This window comes from Pantherophis guttatus, chromosome 3 (assembly GCF_059756535.1).
Source record: "Pantherophis guttatus breed Tessera chromosome 3, ASM5975653v1, whole genome shotgun sequence".
NCBI classification, from domain to species: domain Eukaryota; kingdom Metazoa; phylum Chordata; class Lepidosauria; order Squamata; family Colubridae; genus Pantherophis; species Pantherophis guttatus.
The window spans coordinates 22188978-22205652 of record NC_142065.1 but is presented as its reverse complement, the minus strand read 5'-3'; the positions used below and the strand labels follow the sequence as shown (position 1 = coordinate 22205652).

Genomic DNA, 16675 nt, shown 5'->3' with positions numbered 1-16675 from the left:
ACCAAGCCATGCCCACCAAGCCACGCCCACAGAGCCAGTAGTAAAAAAAATTGAATTCTACCACTAATCCAAGCTAATCCAAGGTCTAATCCAAGCTTGATGAGGACAGGGGGTTGTACTGCTTCATCAATAGATAAAAGACCCTGTGAAGATGACACAAGCCACTAAATGGAGAATTGATGTATGCAAATGTGTACTTCCAAATATGTACAGTTCCCAAAGATCATGTTTCTCAAATCACAAATGCATGGTGGGGAGGGGGGTTGTCTTAATTTGACCCTGATGCAACTCCTTTAAGGATGAAAAAGTAAAATTGGGAATTTTCTAGGGGTGGAAATGAGAGGTTTAATGTTCCTACTCCGAACCTTTAAAAACATTTTTTTAAAATTCAAACATGACCTGCTTTTTGTCTATGGAGATTCTCAGTCTAAAGGCCAGTTTAGAGACTTTCTAAATATGCCCATTCTCCATGTGCAGCATTAAGAAGTTGAGCCAGGAAGTGCTAAAGTTACCACAGATGTCCTTGTGCAAGATCAGAATGGAAACTGTCCTTCTAAATAAGTTGAACTTTAGGAGAGGGGGCAGAAAACTCTTCTGAATCAAAAGAGCTAATAGCGGGAAAGGGTTGGCAAATGCCAAATGAATCAAGACTCACTGCAAAAGGACACTGTGGAAACTTCTGGCACCAAAAGGGGGAATCAGAAACAATTAAAGTTGTTCTGTTCTTGGCTACACACAATTCTCTCACACAGGATATTTCTCCTGCCAACAGACAAGAAGCTTGTCTGCAATAAATGCTTCAAATACAGCCTCTATCAATTTTGAAGCTAAGTCAGATAGGAGCTAACAGAGAGATGCATTGCTGAAAATATCAGATTGCACTTGAACTATAGCATGAGAGGAACCTGAGCCTCCATTTTAATGATACTTTAATCAGTTTTTCTCCATTTCGGCAGCTTGAAAATTTGGACTTCAGTTCCCAAAATTCTCCAGCCAGCATGCTGGGGAATTCTGGGAGTTGAGAGATCCACGCAACTTAAAGTTGCCAAGGTTAAGAAACACTGATCTAAATCCTCTTTTGGGAAGGCTGCATGGAGGGGGATATGATTTTACCTTAAATTAGAAAGTATCAGGACATACAACTGGTGAATTCTATTGTCTTTTTATTTACACCTTTGTATTTCATCTTTGAATGAAAAAAGAGTGCTCAAAATGACTAATGGAAAATACAAAAGTATTAGTTTTTTTTTTTAAAAAAACACCTTTTTCTATTAAAAAAAAAACCTGCTCTAATCACTTGTCTAAATATTTTCTGGATTTTTATTTGATTTGAAGTGTGTGAGGTGGTGTAGGGTTTCCTGCCTAAGCAGGGAGTTGGACTAGAAGACCTCCAAGGTCCCTTCCAACTCTGTTGTTCTATTCTATTCTAAAATGTGAGCTACTCTGACTAGGTCCTGAGACACAAAGATTTACTGTAATCATCCATAATGATATACTGTAGGCATACCCAGAACCTCTGAAGATGTAATAGAGCTTTCTAAAACTAAATACATAAAAAAGGAAGGTTGCAAAACAGTCTAATAACTGCTTCTTTCTAAAACAACTTTTAAAAAGAGTATGAGATTAATCCCATGGTTTTACTGAAAGGAACTTTTAAAATATGCCACTGTGAAAGAAAATGTGACCTCATATGTGACAACAATATTTCTAGGACAATTTTAGAGTTTCAACTCCATCTTTTCATAAGTGATCATAAATGATGAAGAAAAAAATTATTTAAAAAAGTTTTAAAGCATGGCAACCATTAATATTCTTCGTCAGGAATATTTGAAGAGACAAACCTGGCTAAAGAGATGCCATGACTAAATGCATGTTTAATGTTTTGGCATTTTCAATACAGAAAAGCCAAGAAAAATATATATACAGTTCTTCCCTTCCTTTCCTTTGGGGCACTAGCCAAATATCTACTGTGATGTCTTAAAAACTCTTCTTTACTGCCCTACCACATCTTCAGATACCTTTTTTTTTCATTTATTTGTACAGAACTAGAAAACTGAACATCCAACCACTCCCAAAAAGTGCGTTTTAAAATGGAGCCATACAGACAGAGTAGCTGGCTGAATTATCACCAACAGTGAAGACTGGAAGTTTTTAAAAAGAAAATAATGAAAACAGCCACAAGGCTGGAGCATCAAATTCTCCCTCCCAAACATCTATTTTTGCAGAGGAAACATTTATAGAGACTGGCTGTCATTACCAAATCAGAATATGGTCTGTAATAAGCAATGGAGTCTAATGGCACTGAGCATTGCCAATATATATGAACCACAATCCAACACTTGTTTCTCAATACAGTATTAGATTCGCTATGCAACAAAAACAGTCAAAGTAAGGGTTCCTCCATTCTCTATTCGTTGCGCTGCCAGTTGGAAGAGTGCTTCATATTAAGGGTGTGCAAAATGTTCTGAAGTGAATGTTCCAAGTCCAGAACAAGTGATTCCAGAAGAGATTGGACCTCCAAATGGACCACTCAAAGTATTCTGGCCCATGGTCCACAGGGGGTGCCTATGACATGATCTGGTCACAAATGGCTCATTTTGAGGTCAAATTTCTTTCAGAAGACTTGGAATGCCCTGCCTTCAGGTCAGTGAGGCCTGTTTGTGGGACAAAATGTTCTCTGATGAAATATTTTGCGCCACCTACTTTGTACACATGCATACACACATGGCCAGAATGAGTTATCCAATGGGCAACTTGGATGTAGGAATAAAAACTTAACATGCAAATTGTTGTGCATGGACACTATACCTCAAACACCATCTGGAGATTCGATGCTTTCTCTCAGCTATTTACTCCCCTTAAAAATACTTTTTCCTTAAGAATTATTTTTTTTCTTAAGAAGCAGATGATTTCATCACTTTTGGACTCAATTTTCGTTGGGTTACCAAGCGCAAGCAGGTAACATTATTTTTGTTGCCGCCCATTTTGCTTGTTATGAAATACATTTTGTGTGACACAGCAATCAGCATGCAAATTAGCGTTCTTACTTCCAGAGCACTTCTAATTGTAGCTTGATGGTACCGAGTTCAGTTATATCCACAATGATGGTTTGAGGCCTAGTTGTAAAGAAGTCGATGCTGTCACATGTTACAATGCCAACCAGGATCGTACTGAGTCCTCGCAGTTCTGTCACCTGCAAAAAGTATATGATAATATCAGTCAAACAGCTTTTCACATACTTCCCCCTTGACAAATATTTGGCAGAGGAAAAAGGGTTGAATAAAAATACTCAGATGAAGAACTACAAGGAAGACATTATTAACTAGGATTTCTAAACTACCTAAAGAGCAGGGGTGAAATTCAGCAAGTTCTGACAGGTTCTGGAGAACCGGTAGCAGAAATTTTGAGTAGTTCAGAGAACCGGCAAATACGACTTCTGGCTGGCCCCAAAGTGGGGTGGGAATGTGGATTTTGCAGTATCCTTCCCCTGGAGTGGGGTGGGAATGGAGATTTTGCAGTATCCTTCCCCTGGAGTGGGGTCGGTTAACAGATAAACAGAGTTGGAAGGGACCTTGTAGGTTATCTAATCCAATCCCCTGCCCAAGCAGGAGACCCTACACCATTTCTGAAAGATGTCAATGGAGATTTTGCAGTATCGTTCCCCTGCCATGCCCACCAAGCCACACAACGTCCACCAAGCCACACCCACAGAACCAGTAGTAAAAAAAAATGAATTTCACCACTGCTAAAGAGCCAGTATAGCCTTATAAAACTAGACATTATTCAAATCTAAGCACTTCCTTTATAGGGTCAACAATACAGCATCACTACTGCAGTTGGAATCCTAAATGGAGGGGAGCAAGGAGGAGAGTAAGTTAAGAGAAGGTCTCTATTAACCATCATGTTCCCTCCCTTTGCAGAAAATAAACCACAATCAAATGGATCCGGGTGTTGCTTCTAAAATATGAAATCTGTATCTGAAGGTGGTAGAGTGGGAAAATGATTTAATTAACACTAATGATAGAAGAGAATATTTATAGCTCAGGGTTGAACTGTTGACTCCTGAGCTTGGTTGTAAGCAGCTGCCCAATCAAGGAACCAAGAAGACCACTTCCACCAACACTGGCAGGGCAAACCACTAGAATATAAAATGAGCAAACCACATTCCTTACTAGCACTGATAATGTTACCTAGTTTGTCTGCAAGAAAATAACTAAACTCAGAGAACACCAAGGACCCCATAATTAATACTACATACAATGTCACATATCATATATAAAAGCCATGTAAAAAGCAACACTAAAATCACATACATTAATTCACACTGACCCTCAAATGACATCATGATGAGGAAACAAAACAAAACTCTATTGTTCTCTCAGATGGAGATTTTTTTTTAACCTCAGAAAACATAGATATGTCATATTCCTACCAGTATTATGCTAACATAGCATAGTAGTTGGCAAACGAGCAAATATTTGGCCAACTCGATTTGGAACTTGACTTTACATCCTAACCTGGCTGATACATTGCATAAGCTTAATCATGGTTTATTGAATTAAGTACAGTTGGCTGGGTTCACACAACACACCAAACCATAACTCATTATTTAGAATTCACAATAAAGGCAAACCAAAGAAATCACACTATTTTGTATAATGAGTGAACCAGATTACAATATTTGAATATTTCACTTGATATTTTTCTTTTTATTTCTGATACACTCAGGGCCGGATTTTCCTATAGGCTAACTAGGCTTCAGCCTAGGGCCTCAAGATCAAGAGGGGCCTACATTCAAATTGTTAGCAAAATTAAAATTACACTTTCACTATAGGTGAAAGGGCCTCATAAGTGGAATAGCCTAGGGCCTCTTTTCATCTAAATCCGGCCCTGGATACACTCACTCTATAGAAATGTATAACTGGATGAATTCTGTAGCTTTCCATATGTTTCTGCACTACAATTCTGATTCTTCATTGTTAAAGATACTGGTTGGGTCAAGGGCCGCCAAGTTAATAAACTATGAGTTTATATCAGAAACATCTCAAGAACTATAGATCACTCCAACACAGAAAATATAGCATCCAAACAAGATGATAAAAGCGTTCTCATTATATGTTGTCTTACACATTGAGGGGATGAGCGTTCTCATCCCCTCAATTTGTAAGACAACATGTAAAATTAACTATAAACAAACTTCATACATGCATTTACATAACTCAAAGGACTTCTACCGCTTTGATGTGCAACCTGTTTCTAATGAAACTTAAGTTTTGAAATGACAAGAAAACTCTTTGTGGCAGTAATTTCACACATGCAAATCATCAGCTGGCGCTATGTGGACTCATCCAAAGGAGGTTTAAAATAGTGTGTCTACATGTGGAATCCTAACAGTAGAAAAGCCAGTTCTGTTACTTCTCCCTTCAACTTGGAGGAGATGATTCATCTGTATTGGCACAATGAAGGATCTGCGTGTTTTCTCACAACATTTGCATAGTGCATCTCAATTAACCTCTCATCATGTAGAGAAGAAAGGAACATTTTAAACACATTTCCATAAGCTTGGCTGGAGAGGAATCCAGAATTCTTTCCAGCAGAGCTCTGCCTACCCCCCAACAAACACATTGCCAGCACAAGAGAAGCGATGCCAGCAAACAAGCAGTGTTGCAACAGTTGCTTACAGAATGTAAAAGTTTCCAAGCAGACGATTATTCCAGAGAATTTTGCAAAAGTGTAGAAATGGCAGAATCTGGGGCAGAGTGAAAAGTGGAATCAGCCTAGAGCCATGATGGTGAACCTATGGCACGTGTGCCAGAGTGGCACGCAGAGCCCTCTCTGCTGGCATGCACGCCGAAGCCCCAGGTCAGATCTCCATAGTGTTTCTTTCGTGAGCTTCTGTTTCCCTGCAAACGATGAAACAGAAACTCATAAAAGAAAAAGATCTTGCCTCTTGCCGTGCTGCCGGTGTTGGGATGCAATACCTCCCACCGGCCAGCTGGTCTTCAGGTCTCTGCTGTGTATGCACGCATGTCCACGCATGCGCAAGTGCATGTTTGCACACATTCGCACACGTGCACCTTTCAATTTGAGCATGCGAACATGCACAGTTTGGGCACTCGGTGTCTAAAAGGTTTGGCATCACTGGCCTAGAGTATCTACATAGCCACAAACAGATTAAGTCAAATTCCTCTTGGATTTCCTTGGCCTTTATCTAATGCCAAGATAGTCCAGTGGTTAGTTGAGTAGATTCTTGTGCATAACAATAGCACTTAGACTTATATACCGCTTTACAGTGCTTTACAGCCCTCTCTAAGTGCTTTAAAGAGTCAGCATATTGCCCCCAACAATCTGGGTCCTCATTTTACCGACCTCGGAAGGATGAAAGGCTGAGTCAATCTTGAGCCTGGTGAGACCCGAACTGCCAAACTGCTGGCATCCAGCAGTCAGCAGAAGTAGCTGCAGTACTGTATTCTAACCACTACACCACCACGTCTCTTAGACATGATTAGCAACAAATCAGTTTAATTCAGGGGTGAAATCCAGCAGGTTCTGACAGGTTCTGGAGAACCGGTAGTGGAAATTTTGAGCAGTTCGGAGAACCGGCAAATATCACCTCTGGCTGGCCCTGGAGTGGGCTGGAAATGGAGATTTTGCAGTATCCTTCCCCTGCCACGCCCACCAAGCCATGCCCACAGAACCAGTAGTAAAAAAATTTGGATTTCACCACTGGTTTAATTGGTAGTTCACACTAGTCCTGTCTTTCATGCCTACAATTTTTTTCTTTAGGATATGGAAAAACATGTTTACAAAGGATTTGCCTTGGCCAAATACTGTACTTAGCAATACTAGCTACGATAACCAGAGAATAAGGTCATAAAAGTCAAGATGGCAGCTCCAACGATACAATCAAAACTCTGCATGATTTATGTGGATCTTACATTGTAAAATGGTGAGGCTTTGACCATACCATCATAGCTATTATCTTGCCTTTTTTTTTTTTTTTTTTTACTATATCCTGCAGATACCCCTTCTGGCTACTGAAAGAAAGCTTCCATTCATACACATTCTTACCTTGATTTCAAAATTCTCATGGAGGCTGGGTATGAAAACTTTTTCTTCCTCATCCCAAGTTTGACTGTCATCTGTCAGAATCTTGCCTTTTATTTTCCACTTTTGGCGCCCCAGCCGTATAAACACCTACAGCGATATACAAACAAGAGACAGGAACATCTATCATAAATGCATTTGGGCTTGTTGTTATTGTTGTTGTTGTTGTTGTTGTTTGCAGGAATTGATGGGAACCTTATTCTTGTTGGATCAGCAAAATGCATTAAAAAAAGAACCTCAGCCAATTTACAGGCAGAGTGCACTCCATATTACATGCTAATGGTAGTTTCCCTCTTGAATGGAAAGAGCCGATAGAGAAGTTAGTTAGTTTACTTTATTGATTATCCCTTGGGCCATATCAAAGTGCAGAGTTCCAGACACAAATTATTACTAAAATCTGATAAAAACAATTTAAAATGGAATTGGAATAAAATACAATTTAAAATGAAATTAGAATAGAATACAGTTTAAAATGAAATTGGAATAAAATACAATAATTTAATATATAGATAAATAAAATATGATGAAATTATATTTCGGTGTCACCCCTACAATCTACCCCAATCAGTTCCGCATATGCCCATCTCAACTGAACCATATACAAACTGCTGTAAGTCCTACACTGTTCACCTGAGTTGGATGTACATACCCTCAAATTAAAGCTGACAGTCTGAAGATAACACACATTGTGTTTGTTTCATCCCAACTCCATTGTGGTGGTGTATAGAGCCAAAGATGTTAGAATTGTGTCAATGTCCCAATATTTCTGGACCTGACTGTATGGTAAGGGCTACCTGTATCTGTTAAGTTGCCCAATGAACCAAGTGCTGCATATTTGTGTTTGTCAGCTAAATTATTTCTAAACATGGGTCTAGAGTTTGTCTTATATAGAATAACAGAATTGGAACGGACCTTGGAGGTCTTCTAGTCCAACCCTCTGCTTAGGCAGGAAACCCTACACCACTTCAGACAAATGGTTATCCAACATCTTCTTAAAAACTTCCAGTATTGGAGCATTCACAACTTTTGGAGGCAGGTTGTTCCACTGATTAATTGGATTAACTGTCAGGAAATTTCTCCTTAGTTCTAAGTTGCTTCTCTCCTTGATTAGTTTCCACCCATTGCTTCTTGTCCTAGTCTCAGATGCTTTGGAGGATAGGTTGACACCCTCTTCTTTGTGGCAGCCTCTTAGATATTGAAACATTTTTTTTTTAAATTTGATTTATATGCCGCCCTTCTCCGGAGACTCAGGGCGGCTTACAATGCGTTAAGCAATAGCCTTCATACTTTTGTATATTTTATACAAAGTCAGCTTATTGCCCCCACAAACTGGGTCCTCAATTTACCCACCTTAGAAAGGATGGAAGGCTGAGTCGACCTTGAGCCTGGTGAGAATTGAACTCGCAGTAATTGCAGGCAGCGGGATGTTAAATGCTGCCTTAGTAGGAGGCATTAGCCTCCTACGCCACTCAGGCTCCTTGCTATCATGTCTCTTGAAGAGGGCAAGATCCATGTTTAAAAATAGGCTAGCTGATTGGTCCTACATATTTGGGAAAGAAGCAGGAGGAAGTTGGAGGGTGGAGAGATTTGGGGAAAAAAACTTGTCTACGTGGACTATTTATAACTATATAGGATTTCAGGCAGTAGATTTTTCTTTCTACCTAGAGATGCCAAGGGAACAAATGACCTCTCACTAATAATACCCAAGTATCTCTTTTCAATGATTTGCTAAATACCATACCTCATATTGGTCACCTGGACAGAGACGAGCATAACCCACCAATCCTGGATAAAAAACACAAGGAAAACAAGTAAGAACCTAAATTCATAGATTCTGAGAAAAGAAACCAGTAACATAAATTGTTGGTTATCCCCAAATACATAATCATCCCTTCAACTAAATGCCGCAAGAATTTTTTGGGGTCCAGCAAATAATGCTAATACCAAAGCTTCTCTTTCAACACCTCTCCAGCAAATGAATCCTCCTGATCGTAGCCCATACCAACTTCATTTTCATACAAAGTACAAAAATGTATGATCAAGCCCATCATTACAATAGATCTGTTTTGGTTCATGAAATGAAGGCCCAGCGTGCATCATTTGTATAATTAATGTTTTGATATGGAAAGATGCCTTAATGCTGTCAGTGATTCTGCCTAAGATCCCAACAAGAGCATATGCACTGGGATAGGATCCACCCAGCTGATAAGTTTCAAAGACAGGAATGAATTCCAGGGTAATCTACGTGGCCAGTGGTGGGATTCAAGGAATTTAACAACCGATTCTCTGCCCTAATGATTTCTTCCAACAACCAGTTTGCCAACTGCTCAGAAAGTTAACAACTGGTTCTTCCGAAGTAATACGAACTGGCTGAATCCCACCACTGAACGTGGCTCAAAAAATTTACAGAAATCTAAATGCCAGTTAAGAATATCTCAAGGTCAGAAGGCATTCCTTTAGTTGCTGAAGAATGTTGAACTTTTACAAGTAGATCTGGCCAAAGCAAAGCTAGAAGGAACACTGGTTACAGTTGGCGCCAATACTGAAAATGAATTCCTCTTTTTACAATGAAACTGACAACTGAGATGTGAGTTTTATTGACCAAGGAAAACTTGAACTGTGAAGCATACTAAATTGTATGTTTAAGATATAAATGAATTACTGTTGCCAGTCACAGGCCACTTCTTAAGGATGTGCTTCGGCATAAACTAATAAGTGAGACAATATTAAAATTGATGGCTATCAAGAAAATCTTTTCAAATGTACAGTATGTCCCTACTATATATGCAGTGTGTAGTGGTGGAAAACAGGGAAGGACTTCGTGCCAAATTGCAAAAGGTGCTAACCCAAAATTTTTAAAAGTGTTTGCATTCCATTTTTTGGTGAATGAAATGCAAGCGTTGAAGAATTGGTAGTCTGTTGTTAATTCTGGAGTTAATCTATGCTCAGCTGGATGCTGATTGCTGACGGGGAGGTGTTTTGGTCTTTTTGTTCCCTGCACTGATGAAGTTATTTTGTTTGGGTAATGAAACATCTGCAAGAAAACAACCAAGCTCAGAGAGCACCAAGGACTCCTCATTTCAATCCTGAGCTACAAACATTCTCCTTATTGGTAACTCATGAAGCCAAGGCAAATCCATAATAAAAGTCTAACTGAGAAGCACCCCATTATGATCAGCACCTTTTCTTATGTTAGGGCAAGGGTGTTAAACTCGATTTCATTGAGGGCCGCATCAGCAGTAGTGGGTTGCCCCCAGTTCAGACCGGTTTGCAAGAACTGGTAGTAAAACCAGCAGGAGGCTCCGCCCCCCCACAACCCAACATCATCAGGAAGCTTCTGCATGCATGCGGCCCCTTTGCGAACCGGTAGTAAAGGTAAGTAGAACCCACCCCTGCGCATCAGGGTTGTGTTTGACCTAGGGGGCCGGGGTAGGCGTGGCCAACTCGATGTCACTCATGTCAGGGGTGCCTATGGTGTCCTGAACACTCTGCCAGTGAAAACAAGCTCAGCTGTGACGGCCTCCTGCAACCCTCTGCCAGTGAAAATGGAGCTTGGGAGGGCTGCACGCGGCCTTCCCAAACTCCGTTTTCACTGGCAGAAGCACCATGGGCCAGTACTTCACTGTTTCCAGGATGGCCCCTTGGGCCAGATCTAAGCACTCTGTGGGCCAGTTCTGGCTCACGGGTCTTGAGTTTGACACCATTGTGTTAGAGCAAAGATGTGTATCTTTCTGAATCTATGATTTATTCTTCATAACTAACGTCATACATCAGCTCCTTCCAAGCATTTCAACAATTCAGCTCACCTTTCATCTTCAAGTGAAACTCCCCCAAATGTACTTCAAGGGTCCCCTCAATCAAACACATATCCTGAAAGATAAATACAGAGCAATGAGACTGAGCGTCTTCTGGCAGTAAAAGGACCTGTTCTTTTCACTCTCTCAACATGATTATTGGCTATTTGAATTGACTCCCTAATTTTGAGAGAGTACAAAAGAGAACAGTTGGCTGATATGCAACCAAAAATAGAGAGGTGTCCTTTCATGGAAGGATAATAACCCATTTCATTATCATTTAACACATCTCATTATCACATGTGTAAAACACTTTTAAAAAAATGTCCTCAAAAGGTTTTTTTTTTTTAGTTTATCTGGGTAGCCTTGTATTCTCTTTGTTGGCAGGCCCCATTAAAAAGCTTCAAAAATGCTTTATGTGCTCTATCTTTCCCATGAATTGTTAAGAGTAACACTGATTAAGGCGTGATTAAATCTGTTCGTGGAAACAAGGGGGAAAGGACTTTAACACATTTCTCATCAACTTCATCAAAATACAGTGCCCAAGATTTGGGGGTAAAGGTAATTATAATGGTTAGATTGATAGAAATCCACAGTAATCCACAGATTACTTCCAAATAAGACTTTGTTGGATAATTGTTTCTGCCTCATTCACAATGAATCTAGTCCCGACAAAACCCCTTTTTATTACACTAATGTAAATTCCTCTCATTCACATCCAGCAAAGTCCTGGCAAACAGTCTTTCCAGGGTGAATTTACAACCACAAACCTTATCAGGCTTGGAGACCTGCCAGGCCGATATCTTCCAAACACAATGCTGTACAAGAAAATACTTGGCAAGGAGTCTCTAATTGTCTTCTACAAACTCCACTCCTCTTTCGCTCCTCTTTATTCCCTATGGGAGGGGCCATTCAACATCCACCTGTGCCTTTACTCCCGAGTCGGCCCTTGTTCCTTAACTGTTCCCTTTTCCTGTCAGCTCTGCGTATGCGCACATCGGGAACAGGCTCCAGCTGTTCTTCAGCTCCACTTATCTCCGACTCCGATGGTAGCTGACTGTCTAACTGTCGGACAGCCCTGGCCCCATCTCTGCCTCTAACGCAGAGCACTCATCAGAGCTTTCCCCAGACTCCAGGACTGGCCCATGATCCTCCCCAACCTCCTCACTGTCCAAGTCTGCTACCAGCTCTGCTGGCCGCTGGCGAGCCACAACACATAATGACTTTTGATATCTAACCTAAAGTAGAATCAAGAAATGTAAAAATAGTGGTACCTCTGTACATTCTTGGAGATTTTTGTAGAGTTCTACCAGGCTCTCTCTTGATGCTTTAGTGGAAGGAGACAAGGAAAAAGCATGTTTCATATTTGAAGCACCATCTCGCAGTCTACACTGGATGCTGTATGCTTCATATAATTCTTCTACCTTTTTAAGAAAAGAGCATATATATATATATATTGATATGTGCATGTGTGTGTGTGCATCTACACCAAATATATGTAACATCATATGTTACTACTAAGTGGAAAATTATCACGATATTTCCAAAAGTTGTTCCACATACATATCCCAGATCAACTGTCTGTGATAATTCAATCAAGTCATAATGGTAGTAAGACTCAGACTTGAGACCCACATATGGACTTCTATCAGCCAATCAGCCATTTCAAGTGAGTTCCTTCTATTTGATCCCTGGAGGACCATTAAGAGCCGTGGTGGTGCAGTGGTTAGAATGCAGTGCTGCAGGGCTACTTCTGCTGACTGCCTATTACCAGCAGTTTGGCAGTTCGAACCTCGCCAGGCTCAAGGTTGACTCAGCCTTCCATCCTTCCAAGGTCGGTAAAATGAGGACCCAGATTGTTGGGGGCAATAGGCTGACTCTGTAAACCACTTTGAGAGGGCTGTAAAGCACTGTGAAGCGGTATATAAGTCTAAGTGCTATTGCTAGTGCTATCACTATCATGTGAGCAGAATCCTAGAAATATGTTTGCTTTTCAGTAATAGTTATGGTAACTTTATTTACAATTGTTTATATAGCTTAAAGGTTCACCAGAAGGAGCATTATAATTACAGGATTTAAATAATAGAAAAACACTGGACTAGTGACCTGTCGTGCTACTTTTTCACAGATATTTCCCTGTCTAGCTAAACAGAGAAACGGAATGACCAAGGACAAAAACCAGGAGCGACTTCCAACTTCCTGCTGGCTTGACTGCATCTGACTACCTGCTGGCAGCCAATGGTATGACCAGCCTCCAGAGGGATAGGGTAGAACTGGTCTAACTGATCTCCAGCACCTAAAAGAGGGGCCAGTCCATCCAGCCTCCAGAAGTCTAGGGCAGGACCGATCCACTGAATCTCTGGGTGGCACAGCACCATAATGATGCAGGTTTGAAGCAAGCACAAATTTGCTAAATTTCAATTCCACAGCAGTCAATGGGTCCCAGGGTTTGCAAGCATTCTGTAAGTTAGCCCATTTAAGGTAACTTGGTTTAAAAAATGTTGCACTATGGTTACTCTGTTTTGTCCACTTAAAGGTTAGAGTTATGAGAATTTTAGTAGTACATAGATAAATCCAGGTTTCTACAAAAATATTTCTGATCTAAATGAATTGTGAAACGTGACACAAGAATTCTGAATTAAGCATGATAGGAAGAGTGCCATTCTTTGAATGAGACTATTTCTCATAAACACAGATCCAGGACCTTCCAGAAATGACTCTGACCAGCTAGCCACGCCCACCTAGTCACATGACCTCCAAGCCACACCCACAAAATAAGCCACGTCCACAGAACCAGTAGTAAAAAAATGTAGAACCCACCCCTGGTTGAACCCTTCAAGCATGAAGGTGATGGGCATGTGATCTCACCTTTTACAGTCATAAAACACAATGAGTTGTGGCTTCTTCTTTTTCCTTACTCAAGAAAGTTAGCAGGCATGGCAGAAAACTGGTTTTACAGGCTAAACATGGGCTGGGTTCAATAATCAGTCTGAATGCAGACATTGAGAAAAAAAGGCCTGTCCTTATACAAGGGAATTTATTAAAAGTTTTCGGAAAGCACCTAATACAATTTCCCCACAATCAATTCTAGTGTGGGGAAAAAAATACTGTCAAGATTTGTTTATAAACTTGCAGTCAGAGAAACCAAACTTACCTTGCTTATTTGAAATTCCAGTTTCCTAATATATCTTTCAACAGAGCGGATTTGCTTTGAAAGAACAGAAAAAGATGAACCAGATGTTATTTATACAATTCCAGATATTACATTGATTTTTTATTATAGACTGCAGTTTCATAAAGCAGAAAACCTTGTTTAGGCAATGCAAGATGTTCCTTATCTGCAAGAATTTATTACATTTGTTATCACTATCACTGGCCAAGTAAGATTAAAAAAGAAAGGAATTAGGGCTTTCCATCACATTGCATATCCCAGAAGTTGTTATTATTTCATGCTAATGCTTTATTATGGTCTAGATCAGTGGTGTCAAACTCAATTTCATTGAGGGCCGCATCAGGGTTGTGTTTGACCTTGGAGGGCAGGGGTGGGTGTGGCCAGGGTAGGTGTGGCCAGCTCGATGTCACTCATATCGGGGGACCTGTGGTGGCCCAAGCACTCTGCCAGCAAAAAATGGGCTCCCAAGCTCTATTTCGGCTGTGACGGCCTCCTGCAACCCTCTGCCAAAAAAATGGAGCTTGGAGTGCCACCTGCAGCCCTCATGAGCTCAGTTTTCAGCTGCGATAGCCTCTCGCAACCCTTTGCCAATGAAAACAGACCTCGGGAGGGCTGCACACAGTCCTCCCAAGTTCCATTTTCACTGGCAGAGGCACTGCGGGCCAGTCCTTCGCTGTTTCCAGGGCAGCCCCATGGGCCAGATCTAAGCACCCCATGGGCCGGATCCAGCCCCTGGGTCTTGAGTTTGACACCCCTGATTTCGATATTCTCTAGATCCTGAAAGATCAGGTTAGGGACAGATCATCATGGAGATATGTGATTTCAAGAGGACAACACAGCTTGATAGTACATAGTACCAGTGATGAAGTTCCCACAACTCCTGAAAGCAAGCTATTCCATTGGTTAATTGCTCTCACTGTCAGAAAATTTCCCCTTATTTCCAGGTTGAATCTCTCCTTGTTCAGTTTCCATCCATTATTCCTTGTCTGGCCTACAGGTGCTTTGAGAAATAGCTTGACCCTCTCCTCTCTGTGGCAGCCCCTTAGATATTGGAACACTGCTATCATGTCTCCCTTGGTCCTTCTCTTCACTAGACTAGCCATGCCCAGTTCCTGTAACTGTTCTTCATATGTTTTAACCTCCAGTCCCCTAATCATCCTGGTTGCTCTTCTCTGCACTTTTTCTAGAGTCTCAACATCCTTTTTACTGTGTGGTGACCAAAACAATCAATCAATTCTGTAGATGCTTTTATAGTATTTAAATACCAGGGAAGAGCACATAAGTCATGAAGACCTAGTAGCATGCATATTTGGAAAATAAATACGTGCTCTTATTTACAAGAGCATTATTTCAATGGATATAAGCAACGGGGGGTGGGGGGAGCTACACTTGACCTAGGAGGCAGTGACCAAAAAAAGCATCCAAAGGACTAAAAAAATTTCCCTGGGATACTCAGTGCCATACAAATGTCCTAGAGATAACTAGTGGTCATAAATGCTTCAAAGCAATGGTGGGTTGCCCCTGGTTCGGACCGGTTCACAAGAACCGGTAGTAAAACTGGCAGGAGGCCTCACCCATCACCCCGGATGTCGTCATCAGTGATCTGCGCATGCACAGAAGTTTATGCGCATGCACAGAAGTTTATGTGCATGCACAGAAGCAAGGCACACACACAGAAGGAAGGTGCGCACGCAAGTGAAGCGATCCCGTTGTGAACCAGTGGTAAAGGTAAATAGAACCCACCCCTGCTTCAAAGGTTTGTGAATCAATAGCAATAAGCATCAATACATGGGGCTCCCCTTGAAGAGCACCCGGAGGCTCCAACTGGTCCAGAATGCGGCCGCGTGGGTAATTACGGGAGTTGCATGGCGCTCCCACATAACACCGCTCCTGCGCGAGCTGCACTGGCTCCCAGTGGTCTTCCAAGTGCGCTTCAAGGTGTTGATTACCACCTTTAAAGCGCTCCATGGCATAGGACCTAGTTATCTTTGAGACCGCCTGCTGCTACCAACAACCTCCCATCGACCCGTGCGCTCCCACAGAGAGGGCCTCCTCGGGGTGCCATCAGCCAAACAATGTAGGCTGGTGACCCCCAGGGGGAGGGCCTTCTCTGTGGGGGCACCTACCCTATGGAACTAGCTGCCCCCAGAGATAAGGAGAATCCAAGACCTCGGTGCCTTCCGCCGTGCCCTTAAAACTTTCTTTTTTCAGCAAGCCGGGCTGGCTTAACATATTTTTAAATATTTTTAATTGGTTTGTCATTTTAAACTGGGGCCAAATTAATTGTTTTTAATGTTTGTATTGTATGTTTTTATCTGGCTGTACACCGCCCTGAGTCCCTCGGGATAAGGTGCGGTATATAAATTCGAAATAAAATAAAAATAAAATAAATAAATAACATTGGAACTTTAATGGGATAAAATAGTCCTTTAAGTCAGGGGTCTCCAATCTTGGCAACTTTAAGCCTGGTGGACTTCAATTCCCAGAAAGCAAATCAAAGCTGGCTGAGGAATTCTGGGAGTTGAAGTCCTCCAGGCTTAAAGTTGCCAAGGTTGGAGACCCCTGCTTTAAGTCACGCTAGAATCTTTTGGTCTACACGGAC

General features: G+C 41.3%; 1 protein-coding gene across 4 annotated transcripts in view; it reads right to left on the bottom strand.

Moving 5' to 3' along the window:
* Window positions 1–16675, bottom strand: part of RIPOR3 (RIPOR family member 3) — a 127016-nt gene that overhangs the window by 35957 nt on the left and 74384 nt on the right. For all 4 annotated transcript variants that reach the window (XM_034413786.3, XM_034413791.3, XM_087889099.1 and 1 more), the window contains 6 exons: window positions 14056–14109; window positions 12176–12325; window positions 10914–10977; window positions 8849–8892; window positions 7072–7197; window positions 3048–3193 (listed from right to left, as the gene is read on the bottom strand). In XM_034413786.3, coding sequence (XP_034269677.2) covers window positions 3048–3193; window positions 7072–7197; window positions 8849–8892; window positions 10914–10977; window positions 12176–12325; window positions 14056–14109 — 584 coding nt within the window. The remainder of the gene's footprint in view (window positions 1–3047; window positions 3194–7071; window positions 7198–8848; window positions 8893–10913; window positions 10978–12175; window positions 12326–14055; window positions 14110–16675) is intronic.